The sequence below is a fragment of the Gavialis gangeticus genome, unplaced genomic scaffold (genome assembly GCF_001723915.1).
Source record: "Gavialis gangeticus isolate Ggan-Ray unplaced genomic scaffold, GavGan_comp1, whole genome shotgun sequence".
In the NCBI taxonomy this organism is placed as follows: Eukaryota; Metazoa; Chordata; order Crocodylia; family Gavialidae; genus Gavialis; species Gavialis gangeticus.
The window spans coordinates 39,197,420-39,212,433 of NW_017729004.1; the positions used below are offsets into that span (position 1 = coordinate 39,197,420).

Here is a 15,014-nt window from a genome sequence, read left to right on the forward strand (position 1 = left end):
ACCCCTTGTAATCAATAAAGTTCTCCTTTTTGACTGGTGTGGGAGACTTATTGAGGGGTGGGTCTAAATTATGCCTAAGAGACCCCTTAGGTCTGCGGACTAGGGGAGACTTTACTTTTTGCCCCCGGACTTGGGGAAGTGCCCCAAGTGCCTATATTGGGTCGAGTACCCGTAGGACTATTACGCCTGTGTTTCCCCAAGGATACAGGGCCGAGACAGTCCACTCTCGGGGTGGTGGCGGCACGTTACCCCCAGACTAGCGAGTGTGCTCCGGGAGAGGGGTCAGCCGGACATAAGGCGCCCCTAGGGAGGCATTCGGAGCCTGGAAGGTGGTCGGGCACAGGGAGGTGGGCGGCTCAATGCAGGAGTGCCCCCTACTGGCCTGCCTCACGTGGTGGAAATAGCAGTGGGATATGAATACCCAGCTGTTTTCCTGAGGTGGGATCTCTGCACCCGCCACAGTCCTGACCTTTGACTTCTGATCCTAACCACTACACTTGACTGCCTATGCCTGGTACCCTACTTGTTTGTCCAGCCACCATTGCTGCTGCTTTATCTGGGCATGACACTAACATGGAACTCTCTCCAACACACCCATAGATGTAACAAACATTCCACTTTTGTATTCCACAGTCCATGTTCCCAGCTTTCGTATTCCAAAGTCAGTACTTCTGAGTTTTGTTTTCTAATATTCCAGCATTTGCATTTCTAAGGCCCCTAGCACACATTACATTTCTGGCATGATTAACATATTAATTGCAACATAAATAGCAACATGTCACACATTCACTGAATTTATAGTGCCATAAAGTGGCAAACCAGCCACAAAGATATACCTCAAAATGCATAGCATTTGTGACCTGGTTTATATGGCATCAAAAATTGAACATGTGACGGGTACTATTACCCTAGTGCCAACAATCAGCTGATTGTCAGCATTGGGGTCTGCCCATCCCCTGGCCTGGAGTCTGCCCGGAAGCTGCCCTGATCCCAGTTCTGACAAGCTGAATGGGGCATAACATTTCTCAGACCTCCAATCATGTGACTGCCTGAACCTCTGTCAGCAGCCTAAGTTTTGCAACCCAGTGTCCTATGTCCCTGTGTTTCCTATTCTGGTATTCCAGGGTCAAAGCTTCTGAGTTTTGTGTTACAGATTTCCCATCCAGAACATTATGCCAAGTCCAAATCGGAGTTCCGGAGTTCCAGAATGAGTGCCTTTCAAAGTAAACCTGGTCTAGATCTAACTTTAAGTTCTGGTTTGAGTTTGTGTGTCTCAAGTTTCTGAGTTTAGCCTGGTCCAACGTGCTCAGATGGTGCTCAGGACAGGAAAATGGATTGGTGTTACATAGCTCTTCAGACTAGCACAGCCAGTTTTCTTTACCTGGAGGCAATGAAGTAACCATTGAATGAGCTAGGTTCCATAATTGTGCCACCTGACCCCACCACAGCCCCAGCCAGTAAGTTGAACTGCCAATGCTCTAGTCCACTTGTACATTCTTTTTAAGTAATGCTAAACCAGAGATAGAATAAGGATCTGGATCTTAACATTCCTAGGTTCTCGCTCTATATATCCAAGATAAAGCTAACTGCTCTTCCAAACAGAAAGTGGTAATTAGAGGAGAAGGAAGATACAGGGAGCCACAGAACACTGAACTGAGAGACACCCACAAGAACAGCCCAGCCAAGACAGACGACAAGCACAAGAAATACCCAGGTAAGAGACAGGGGCCCGGATAGTCCTGGCATTGTGGGGCGGTGCATACACCCTCAGGAGGCCTTAAATGCCTCTACACTAATGCTCGTAGTATGGGAGGAATTTGCCCTTCTGCTAGCTAACACAAACCCAGACATAGTGGGGCTCACTGAAACTTGGTGGGATCCAACACATGACTGCGTGGTAAACATCAAGGGCTATAGGCTGTATACGTGGGCTAGAATGGGGAGGAAATGTGGGGGTGTGGCACTCTACGTCAAAGAGCAATACACATCCTCAGCAAACAGCACTGGGTCTGAGGTAGGGCAGACTGAGGTGCTCTGGGTCAGAAAACAAGGGGGTTGGGGGGAAAGGGACTTAACGGTGGGGGTCTACTACAGGCCACCCAAACAGGGGGAAGAGCTGGGCCTGGAATTCTCCAGTCAGCTCGCAGAGGCAGTTAAGTCAAGGGATGTGGTCATCATGGGTGGATTATTTTTGACCTGGAGTGATGTGGGCAGTGGAGTTCCCCAGGGCTCGGTCCTCGGGCCTGCACTGTTCAACATCTTCATCAGCGACTTGTACGAGGGGGTGAAAAGCACCTTGTTCAAATTCACGGATGACACTAAGATGTGGGGAGAAGTGGGCATGCTAGAAGAGAGGGACAGGCTACAATTAGATCTGGACAGGTTACAGAGGTGGGCAGATGAGAATAGGATGGGTTTCAACACTGACATGTGCACGATACTGCACCTAGGGAGGAAGAACCAGCAGCATACCTACAGGATGGGGAACTCCATTCTTGTCAGCACAGAGGCAGAAAAGGATCTTGAAGTCACTATTGACTCCAAGATGAACATGGGCCGGCAGTGTGGGGATGCAGTCAGGAAGGCTAACCGTACCTTGTCATGCATCATGAGCAGGTCCAAGGAGGTGATCCTCCCCCTCTCTGCAACATTGGTCAGGCCGCAGTTGGAGCACTGCATCCAGTTCTGGGTGCTGCACTTCAGGAGGGATGTGGACAGCATGGAGAGGATCCAGAGGAGAGCCACTCGCATGAGTGGGGACAGCAGGGTAGGCCCTATGAGGAGAGGCTATGGGACCTGAACCTGTTCAGCCTCCACAAGAGAAGGCTGAGAGGGGATCTCGTGGCCATCTGTAAACTTGCCAAGGGGGACCAGCAGGCAATGGGAGAGTCCCTGTTCCTCCAAGCACTACCGGGAGTAACAAGGAATAATGGCCATAAGTTGACTGAGAATAGATTCAGGCTAGATATCAGGAGGCGCTACTTCACAGTCAGGGCGGCTAGGAGCTGGAACCAACTTCCAAGGGAAGTGGTGCTCCCTCCTACCCTGGGGGTCTTCAAACAGAGGGTAGACAATCACCTAGCCGGGGTTGTTTGATCCCAGCATCCTTTCCTGCCCATGGCAGGGGGTTGGACTTGATGATCTGCTTAGGTCCCTTCTGACCCTACTAACTATGAAACTATGAATTAGCCATATTAGTGTGAAGTCTGCCCTCTTCCAACTAAAACCACCACTTCTACATATTTTTTATAGTTCTTCCATTATTTACCTTCACCCACTTAAACTTGTTCTCTTGTAAGGAAGTCACTTTGAGCATGTTCTGATGAGTGCACATATGTAGGGTTACGCATTTCCCGTGAGACAAATAGCAGCAACATATCTGTGACCCAGGTGGGGTTGAGGAGGCTGGGTCCAGCCTCAGGGGCCATCAATCTTACCTGGGATAGTGGGGGCCTCCAGGGGCCAGCAACCTTACCTGGGATAGTGGGGGCCTCCTGCTTGAAGCTGGCCAGACTCCCTCCCTGGTGGTGCATGCTGCTGCCACATTCACCATGCTGCTTCTTTTAGTAGTGGGTTTTTTTTTTGAGAGCAGGATCAAAAAATTAGCAGCAGGATGAACAGGTGCATATATGCTGTGTGCAGTTAGCAGTGCCTCAAACTGCTTTGAGGTGCCGCAAACCATATGTGCACACTCATCAGGACATGCCCTTTTGGTGTATCCACTATGGATTTTTGGTGCAATTCACTTCCAAGAGTTAATAAGATACCTAATTTAACAAATAGACAAACTGTATGCACTATATCAGGAGTCCACAACCCCCAGCATGGGTGCCAGAGCATGGGATGTGAAGGCATTTTGTTTGGCATGAGCACCCTGGAGCAGATGGCAGGGAAGGGGCTCGGGCTGTGCTTGCACAACGAGGATCAGGGTCCTCGTGGTTCCCGTGCCATCCCCCCATGGCATGCCAACATCTTCCAAAGTTGGGGTTGCAGGTATTTTTGGTGCTGTGACCAAAAATGCTACCAACCCCTGCACTATACCAATGTATATAATTAATTATCTAAATATACAGGAATTGCAAGTGGTAATAATATTTCAATGAAGGAGCTAGGTTCTCATTCTAAAATATGCAAGAGGTGAGGATTTCTTAAGGTGATATTTTATTGGACCAACTGCATAGTTAGGATATGGTTTGACAAGCTTTTGAACTCACATTCTGCTGAAGAATGTCATGCATTCAAAAGTATGTCTAACTCTATCCCCATTATTTGGTTTGTCCAATAAAAGGTACTGTCTTAAGAAATCCTTGCCCCTCACACAATTCCTGGACTATGACAGCTATAACATCACTAACACTACTATTCTAAAATATAACAGACTAGCAATCCAGATAGTGTCAGTTTTATTCCAATCCAGTTCAAAGCACAATACTTGATCTCATTTATGTCATGCCAATGGACTTATGAGGCTAAAGTAAAAAATGAGCATGGATCTTTTATAATATAATTATCTTAATCAAAACTTTCTACACTCATATATGTACACACTCCCTTTTGAGCTATTTTCATAAATGCATTTATGGGATGCATTAAGAAGTATTCTTTGATTCATTTTCACTATGAGATAAGGGACAAAACATTTTATCTAACATGCCCTCAAAAAGGAATTAATTTACAAGGAGAAAGTAGAGGTGGGATTTCAGGTCAGGTCTCCCGGTATCGGCATCCTCAACTGAGCTCTTTGCCACTTCAGATGAATTTCCTCAACCATAACAAAGAATTCCCTGCACATTTTACCTGCCAGCTGGAAGCTACATTTGCAAGAGTCCAGTCAATCTGCCATCAGTGCCTGAGAAACGTATACCTGGCCTCATGAGGCATAAAAAAACATAATATGCCTGTAAAACAAACTGTTTTCAGGCTTTCTGAAGAACACAACTCCATCTTATCTAAATATTTAAAACATTAAAAAAAATCCTTTGCAGATGCCTAATATTAAAGAATATTTTTCTCTCTGTGAGCACCTTATAAGGAAGAATTGCTTCTGCACATCTTCAAATAAATTCTTTTCCCTTCTTCTTTCAAACCTCTGCATGTTTTTACCTTTTGGGAGCAACCCTGTGGCCATGAGTTGAGCCCTGTCTCATGCAGCCTATCAAACTAGTCATCAGTACCACTTCTTCCATTATTCACATTCATAATATATCTCCTCTTGTTGGATAAGTTGTATAGAAACTCCCCGGGAATACTGAAGTGATATACAGCGTTATAAAAATATATGAAAGGGTGGTTGTTTTTAATAAATGCTTACAGCTTCTGATTCTGACTGCCCACACAGATTGCATGTCCTCCCACAGTGATGGAAATTAATAAAATGCAAAGTACCTGTGCAACTTGAGTGTCACAGTTCCATAAACAGTAGTAAAGCCCAGAAGACGAACCCATCTTAGGAGAATGCAACGAAATATGCTTGGCTCAAAATACAAAATGACAACCTATGGAACAGAGAGAGAAAGAAAGTGAGCTTCAGAACCAGCTTTAACAAGGAAGTATTTCTTGATTCAAATGCAAAAAATGGATTTGTTCAAAATCAGAGAAAGAATATTTTCCATCTTGCACTCCTGTATGTTGAGATTGTACAGCAAAGTGACAAGATAATCTTATCAAATAACGGCACAGCTCGGAGCACCAACTCCGCTCTAAAGAGAACTGGCAAAGGCCTTGTGACAGACTGTGAAGAGAAAGCATCTCTAACTGCAGCTTCTACTGACTCTTCTTAACCAAGAAAAAGTATGTAAAACAAGGAAAGAGAAGACTGTAGACAAGAAGCAGTTTAATGGACTGTCCTGATATACAGAACTGAGTATATTTCCACTGTTTGATCAATTATATTTACAGAGCTAGATTCAAAGGGATTTAGGCATCTAAAATCCCTTTCCTTTTGGAATCTGATCCACTACATTAACTTCATTATACTTCAAAGCCATTCTTTGTGATAAACATGGAAAAAGGTGAACATCTCATTTTTCCTCTTAAGCCCAACCTGTAGCACTGCTACACCCTGTCCTCAGGCTCAGGATCCTGGTGTCACATTTGTCTCCTCTCCCCTACACTCTTCCCTCACACACTGTAAGCTCTTACCAGACCTTACTCTGCTTTCTCCTACAAGACTTCCCCTCCAAACTAAATAGTATTCATCTTCATTTACTTCTGGGCTTCTTTTGTCTAAACTATAAGAAATTTCTTCCATTTAGCTTTCCTGAATATCAGCTCATCTCACCCTGGTTCACACAGAAAGCTGCTATTGCATTCCTTTTCCTCTTTCCCTAGTCTAGCTTCCTTGCTGATAACCTTTCAACTTCCTTATTAAGCTAAAGACTTTCTTCATTATTTTGAGACCACCAAACCACTTCTGCTGTTTAGCTACTCCCAAGCTTCCTTCTATGACACTTCCTTTTGTATCTTCCATCCACTTTTGTCTTTGAGTCATGCTGCATTTTATGCTTGGAATGTTCTCCCATGGCTAAGCCTTTCTCCTATCCCATACCTTGGAAACCTTCTTTTATAGTGCCACTTCTCCGTCACCCATAGAAGAGATGGGTAAATAAGACCTGTACCCCTATGAAACTGGGGTCTCAGTCTTTGGGCTGGTACCATGTGTATCTGAGTGTGAGAGGTAGAGGGGTGGAAGGTCAGTCTCAGCTCTGTCCCCCCTTGAACTCGCCTGCCACGACTTAGATAGAAAGAAGAAAAAAGAATGGGGTCCAGTGATGTTGTTTGAGCAAGGAATTACCAATGCCACCCAGGTGTTAAATTCTCACAAAGTTGTTTTATTGCCCAGCAGGGATCTTTTGAACAGCAATAGCCTCACTAATTATCTCATTAGTGAAGAAAGTCCAGGCTGCAGATAAGAAAACTTGGTGCCAGGTACTTCATTGATACATTGTAATTAAATACCGGTGCCACCACTAATTGCCTTGTTAGGGAGGCACGTTCCCCACATCTTTCTGTATGTGTTGTGCCGGGAGCAGCCCCAGCTGTTCCCTCATTGTCCGTCCCCACACCTACGGCACTGATGCAGTCCCAACAAGCTGTGAGGGATTAATACTTGTTTTCTCTGCCCATGTCTTGCCCTGGGACACTCCCTTCTCTCAGGAATCCATGCCGAGCCACGTCACAGAGTCTCAGCTCTTCTCCTGGACTCACCAAAGCAGCTGTAATTCACAGGTAAGCAACTAGCCTTGTGGCTGACCTGCCGCTGTCTGGAGTCCCTCAGTCTCGGTGTCCTCCTGGGTGCCAGGTCCAGTTGTTCTCTTCTCTGAGGTCTCAAATGCCCCGTGTTTGTTCTTCAGTGCCCGAAGGCAAAAGGTGTTTGTTCTGTCACCCTATTTATGCTGGCCATGGCAGACTAATCATCTCACCTCTCCCCTAATATGAACTCCCTCCATCTGACGGGGTACTTTCTCTGGTCAACCTAGACTGAAACCTCCCATAGTAGCAGGACTCCTGCCTGAGTCCCTGTTACACCGAGCTTCAAGGTTTGTGTGCAACCTTGCTTGTCGCTTGTCCTAGAACAGGACTAGGCAATGTTTTTTGGCCAGAATGCTGAAAAAACCACAATGTCTACCTTGGAAGGTGCCAGAGTGATGACATGCCAGAGCCCAGAGCAGCTGTTTGCAGCTGCTTAGAGGCCAGGCTGGCCTTGCGTGCCATGCTCAGCATGCATGCCAGGGGTTGCTGACCCTTGTCCTAGAAGCTCTTAGCATGTTGGGGCAGAAAACTTTTATAAACTGTAAGAAAATAAAATTGGAAACTAATTATGAGAAAGGCTGTGCCTTCCTCTGTGTTTGCACAATAACAACCACAAGGACAGGGTTCCATAAATATTAACAAATAACAAGTTACATAGATATACTTGGTTCAGAATTACTAAATAGTAATAGGTCACTCTCAGCATAGAGGAAAAAATGCACTGAAACATCTAGGACCATTTGCTACTCAGTCCAGTGTACAGCTGGTGCATTCTGGCAGTGACGGTATTATTGTGCCTACAGGCAGCCACATGATATTTTCTTAAGTAAATGCTTTTTTTTTTCTCTGAGAATTCTAGCTCAAGACATTGGCAGGAAGCCCAGAAATAAGTCCTTTGGGTAGCATAGATGAATTTAGGAACACTGGAAGTGAAGATGGCAGACGTGCCAATTTAGAGAGAAAGCAGGAAGAAGCTTCTGTTTCACTGATTTTTTTTTAGCAGAATCAAGAAAATAAAATCATATTTTTCTGAATCCAAACATAATGCAAATTTTCTTCTGCTTTTCTCACCATCAGTTGACCAAATATGTTTCAGGGAAGCAGTGATTCATGGACATTTGATAACAGTCACAGGGACAGAAGAGAGAAGCATGCAGCAGTATCTTATGATATTTTTATCAGTGACAATACAGCTCAGTAGAGTTCCTGCCAGTACCATTCAGCCCCACTACGAATAATGCCAGCAGGTGAAAAAAAGACTTTGTATAGTCCTTCTGCTCCTTAAAAATAATTCTTGTATGGGATGAGTAGGGATATGTTGAATCGTGATAAAAATGACACAGCACCAAACAGTGAAGACAAGTGGACCTTAAAATCTTTCTATAATTACCCAAACCAAGATTCACTCATCTCAAGAATGCATACTCTTGACCTAGGTTCAAATATCCCAGGAGTAATACTACTCACTGATAAAGTAGTGACACTCTTTATGTTCTCCATGCAAAACAGGAAAAAGGATAGCACTTTTTTTCTGGACTCCTCATTACCACCTTTGATAGCTACTTGAGGTGGTTGTGATTTTTTTTTGAGTGAACACTTCTTCATTTAAAAAGCCCAATTCATCAAAGACTAAACTCTTCATGACCAAGAATATGATGAATTCCCCATTTTATAAAAAATCTGAAAAGGGATCAGAATTGTCAAAACATCCTGTTTTGATATTTTCAAGACTGAAGAAAAAATTAGTTTCAAGTCGAATTGACTTTTGTTTCCAAATTTAAGTTACTCTGGATCAATCAATGGATCAATCAAATCGGCACCATTGTTCTTTACAGATTATGGTGTATGCATTGATGAGTTCTTTGATGGTTGCTGAGTCCAATGTGCCAGCTACAAAGTCCGGCTTTCAATAGCAGATACTAGAAATGCTGCAGATTTACAAAGGAAATGGCACGTCTACACATGCAATTAGCACATAGCAATAAATTCCAACACAGTTCATGCCTGACTTTATTGCTCCCGGGCATAGCATTTACATGTGTACTTGGGACTGCAGCACATTGAGCTGGGGCAAAGCAGGGAGTTAGCTTCTCAGCCCAGGGCTGCTTTGACCCAGCTCAAAATGCTGCAGAGGAACTCACTGGGTCACAAGGGTGCTCCAGGGTGGAGCTAGCTAGCAGGCATCCTCTGCACCATAGCACCCTTGTGCCCCAGCCAGCCTTGTCACCATCTACATGTGTTTCACTGCACATAAGTACTCTGCTGTAGGATAGTACTTGTGTTGGGCAGTATTATACTACAGCAGAGTTAATTAATTTACTGCAGACTAATAGAGCCTCACATGTAGACAGTGACACTTTACTGCAGAGCTAAGTAGTCAGCTCCACACTAAAGCGTTTTGTGTAGATGCACCCAACATTAGTAGCACTAGTCCTTATACTGAGAGCGGACAGAAGGAAAATACTGCCCTGATTCCAAGCTAGAAATGTTAAGAAGGAATCAAACATTGACATCTGATACTAAAGTTTCTTAGAACACTGAAATGTGCAGGACTGAAATCATTAAAGCCACAGAATTTTCTGACTAAGGGAAGAACAGCTTTCTCTGAGATGAAATCTAACACAGCAATTGCGTTGTCTTGAACCGACCTGTATGAGTAGCTCATGATAGGATGAACTACATCTTGAATAGCCTGTCTGCAGAGCTGTGGAAGACAACATCACTTAAAATAGATGTATGGCACAAGTTATTGTGTGATGCCAAAAGGTGAAGACTTTGCAGGTAGTGGGGCAGGTCCTACACGTTGATGAAAACTGCCCCAGGACCCCAGGTAAGGCAGCTGGGGCCAGCACAGTGCTGGCCCCAGCCTCTCCTACTGCCCCTGGGGTAACATGCTGTGCACCAATATGCACATGGAGTGGACATCCCCAGGGTACAAGTAGCTGCGGCACAAGGTGCGCCACATCTACTTGTCCCCAGGGAACCAACCATCTGTGCTTATATGGACACGGCCACTAAGTTTCCAACAAGATGAGTTGTAGAGATCAGACATGAAATGTAGAGATATGAAATGTAAATATTGTAGAGTTCAGGTATGAAATGTGCAAGGACTACTTGAAATGTCAAAAAGACCCACGGGGCAGAGAAAAGACAGAGCAGTGCATGCACAGGTAGTGCACCCTTGCAGCACAGAGAACACTGGACTGTGAGGTATATGGCACTGCCACAGTTTCAAGATTGGTACACTAAGAATCTAGGAGGTGCACAAATTAAAACAGATATTTCCAAGGAAAACAATCACAGCACAGCGGACTCTATCACCATTCCTGTGCTGCCAGGTATTTTGACTGACAGTAATAATCTCCCCCGCCAACTTTAACAGTCTGGAAATCTCTCTCCACATCATAACAGTTCCCAGCTTCCAAACATGGCACACCCAACTTCTATTAACCAAACCTGGACCTCACTCTTGGAATTTTGGGCATTTAGAGAAGGGGTCATTTTGTAGCATACACATTCTCAGAAACAATAGGCCATAGTGTAACAAGCCATCAAGACAAGTGATGGATTTTCCATTACTTGATGTCTTCAGATTAAGACAGAATGGAAGATATGTTTTAGATGACCACACAATACTGGGTACTAGCTGGCTGGGTAGCCTGTGATGCACAGGAGGTCAAACAAACTAATCTAATGATCCTCTCTGGCTTTAAATCTTTAAATTTAAGAGAGCACATGAATTTCAGAGAAGCTGTTGGATAATAAAAGAATTCAGTGAAATGACAAAGCAGAGGAAGGAGCAGCCTAATCTATAAACCCCAAACTGGGTACATATTTTTAGATAACATTGTTACATTTCAAACAAATTCAGGCCAGCTTGCAAATTCTGATCAAAATCATGTGAATCTAATTTATAGCTTCCAAAAGCACAAGACCTGGGTGGCTTTACCTGAGTTTTGCACTGAAATTTGGAGTGTCAGAATCTGAAATCCAAAGTGAAACAAGAGGGCTTAGAGAGTAGTAATAAATAGCTCAATGTCTAGTTGGCAGCTTGTATCAAGTGGAGTGCCCCAGGTTTTGGTCCTGGTCCGGGTTTAGTCAAAGTCTTCATCAATGACCTGGAAGAGGGCATAGATTACACCCTCAGCAAGTTTGTAGATGACGCCCTGGGGGGAGTAGTAGATACACTGGAGGGTAGGGCTAAGATTCAGAGTGACCTGGACAAATTGGAGGATTTGGTCAAAAGGAATCGCTTGAGGTTCAACAAAGACAAGTGCAAAATCCTGCACTTAGGACAGAACAATCCCATGCACTGGTATAGACAGTGCGGTGACTGGCTGGGCAGCAGCTCTGCAGAAAAGGACCTGGGGGTTACAATGGATAATAAGCTGAATATGGGCCAGCAGTGTGCCCTGTTGCCAAGAAGGCTAATGGCATACCGGGCTGCATTAATAGGTGTGCTGCCAGTAGGTCAAGGGAAGTGATTAGTCTCTTCTATTCAGCACTGGTGAGGCCACATCTGGAGTACTGTGTTCAGTTTTGGGTCCCCCACTACAGAAAGGATATCAACATATTGGACAGAGTCCAGCGAAGGGCAACAAACATGGTGAAGGGTCATGACTTATGAGGACAGGCTGAGGGAACTGGGATTATTTAGTCTAGAGAAGAGAAGACTGAAGGGGGATTTAATAGCGGCCTTCAACTACTTAAAGTGGGGTTGAAAAGAGGAGGGAGCTAGACTGCTCTCAGTGGTAGATGACAGAACATGGAGCAACAGGTCCAAGTTACGGGGAAGGAAGTTTAGGTTAGATATCAGAAAGAATTTTTTCACTCAGAGGGTAGTAAAACACTAGAACAGGTTACCCAGAGAAGTGGTGAAATCTCCATCCTTGGAGGTTTTCAAGACCCGGCTAGACAAAGCTTTGCCTGAGATGATCTATTTGGGGATGATCCTGTTTTGAGCAGGGGAGTGGACTAGATGACCTCCTGAAGTCCCTTCCAACCCTAATTTTCTATGATTCTACGAAGCAAATAAAGCTGTTAAAATTTCTCAGTCTTCTGCAAATTAACAGACACCGAGGGAAAGATCTTAGATTGTGTATGTCTAGTTTGAAGTGTATCACTGCTTTAGAACAAAAGATTTGGAGTTCTACATGACATTTGATAATACTAGCACACATCAGTTTTTGAACTAATTAGTACCATATCTATGGTACTGACATAGATATATAGGAGATCTTACAGTCAAACCATGCATTATTCTGAAGTATATGAGAGAATGAGTAGAGTGAATATAAGTGACCAAAAGATTTAGGAGTTCTTTACCAAATGAAACAGTTTAATACGTGAAAGAACCTAATTAGAGTGTTGTTTACCAACATGTAAAAACTAAGAAAAAACAGCTGTCACTTCACAGACTATGGTTTAACGGTATGTCCACGTCTGGCATAAGAAAAATAACTCACTGCCACCAGCTCTGAACATGTTTTATGTAACCTACCCCTCAGAGTGTATTTATGTCTCTTTCTGCTTGCAGACCACTGAGGATGAGTCTATTACAGCCTGCCAGCACAGGATTCTTCAGTTCAAGCGCTCTCATGCTTAGGGGATATTTTTAATAGCATTCTTGTAATTGGACTGTGTGTTCTTACTTGTATGGTAAGCAGTACCAGTTAAATTATGTCAGACAAAAGACAGATGAAATGGATCTATAGAAGATTAAGCCACGTATACTCCAAAAAGCTGTCACCTTTACCAGGAGACTGACTAAAGTTTTTCCAGTCTGAGATCATTTCTAGTGCTGTAAATGCGTGATGTAAATACTTTACACTATTGTCCTTTGCACTTTATCATTCCTGTGCGCAGAACTGGCCTTTATACAGAGTGCAGAATTACTCATACTCCAAGGACCCTGTGTCTGGAAGCAAACACAATTAGCACTTCTGGATGGCATGGCATGGCAATGCTTCAAGGTGTAACTACACTTTGTAAGTGAGAAACCTTACATAGCAGAGTAACTAAGGGTTGGGGGGGAAATTGGGGCAGCAGTCCCAGAGCCACCTTTGTAAGGGGGTTAAAAAATAGCTGTCACTACCATAGTGGCTGACTGCACCATGGCCACTGGCACTATGGCAACCAGCACCACCTAATGCACTGAAACTGTCCTGGGCATGGGGCTACCCTGCAATGTCTCTGTTAATAAAGGAGTGCTCGTCCTTCATGCCTGCAGCAGAAGTAGATTGATTTCAAAAGCTCATGAGGCCATCCCTTTATATCTCCCTGAGCTCTCAGTTTTGAGCTTACCATTAAGAATTACTGTTAACAGAGTTTACCTTATAGTGGTTTCTTTTGTTGTTTAAACTCACATTATTATGTGTATGTACATAGGTAGGAAAAAACTGACTGCTACAATATTTGTGTCTAAGTTCTTGCATCACATCCAAGCATAGTACCTGTTATTGCTACCAGCTGTAATTCCCAGGCAAGAAATGCAAATACAGGCTCCAATCTTGCAACTGAATCTATATCACAAATTTCTTACTCTCCATAATATTGTACCTTCAACTTCGGATTCCTCCTTTGCTAATCAGCAAGCTTACTGCCCTGCTCTTTCCCTGGCAGGCCACAGATTTCAGGTATGTTGTAGTTCCTACCTTATCACCTTGCCAGAACTCTGCCCTTTGCTGCCTATTGCCATGCAGCTCACACCTAGGTAGTCACCTACACCCTATAGCCCTTACCTTCCCCTGGCTACTTACTCCTCTACAACTGGCCCTGCACAGCTGCCTGCACCAATGTTGCAACTCCAGCTGTGCTCACGTGGCACAGTCCAAAGCTGTATGCTGGAACACAGCACAGCACCACATTACCACAGCACCCAGATAACCTGCAGCTCCCAGTCCCCTTTTCCCTGCACCCCCTCCCGCACCTCAAGTTCCCAGCACAGTCAGGCCCAGGCCAGGCTGGTGCTGCACTGTGTTCCCACATGCTGCTTTGGACCACATAGGTGTAGCTGGAGCAGCTGGTGGGGCTCCTGCCTGACCCAGACACTCAGGTCAGGGCAGAAGGTGCAGGGAGAGCTGCGGGGAGCTCATGTGTGCATAGGTCTGTGTGCGTGCGTGCATGTGCCCACACACACACACGTGTGTCTGCATGTGCATGCGTGTTTGTTCACACATGCCTGTGTGCATGTATGCATGCACGTGTGTGGCTCTGAACAGCTCACCAAAACTCTTTAAGTGGCCCTCCAGCCCAAATAATTGCTCATCCCTGCTCTATAGGCTTTCTCCTTCTCCTCCTCTGAAAGAAAAGCTATCACCTATTTGTATATACATATGGTTTCCTTTGTAGCATATTGTTTGATTCTATTTTTAATCTCAGTGCTTTACAATTAACCCAAAAATATTTTCCTTTCAGAATGTCAGTATAATTCAACCTATCAATACTAGCTTCTTTAGATGAACTTTAGGATAACTTTCCCTAACCTGCAAGTTATGTGCTGATACTTAAGAATACTCAGCTCTTCCTATTAAGAACAGACATCAAATTACTGAAATTCAGTTTTTAGTCACAGCTTCAAAAATGGATCAGCAGGATTTTCCATTCTAAAACTTTGTCCCCTAAAGTTTGTCCCAGGCAGCAACTAACCTTACAAAGCATAACAGACCTTAACAGATCCTTTGTGTCGGAAATACTCTATATTAAAATTGACACTGATCCACTCCAAAGCTACACAGGTCACTTTACAGACTCTTCTGCTAATA

At 44.2% G+C, this 15,014-nt stretch overlaps 1 protein-coding gene across 1 annotated transcript in view; it reads right to left on the reverse strand.

The window, feature by feature from the left end:
- The window catches only part of GPR158 (G protein-coupled receptor 158), a 460,201-nt gene that overhangs the window by 107,105 nt on the left and 338,082 nt on the right, over nucleotides 1-15,014 (reverse strand). The window contains exon 8 of the mRNA XM_019507955.1: nucleotides 5,386-5,495. Coding sequence (XP_019363500.1) covers nucleotides 5,386-5,495 — 110 coding nt within the window. The remainder of the gene's footprint in view (nucleotides 1-5,385; nucleotides 5,496-15,014) is intronic.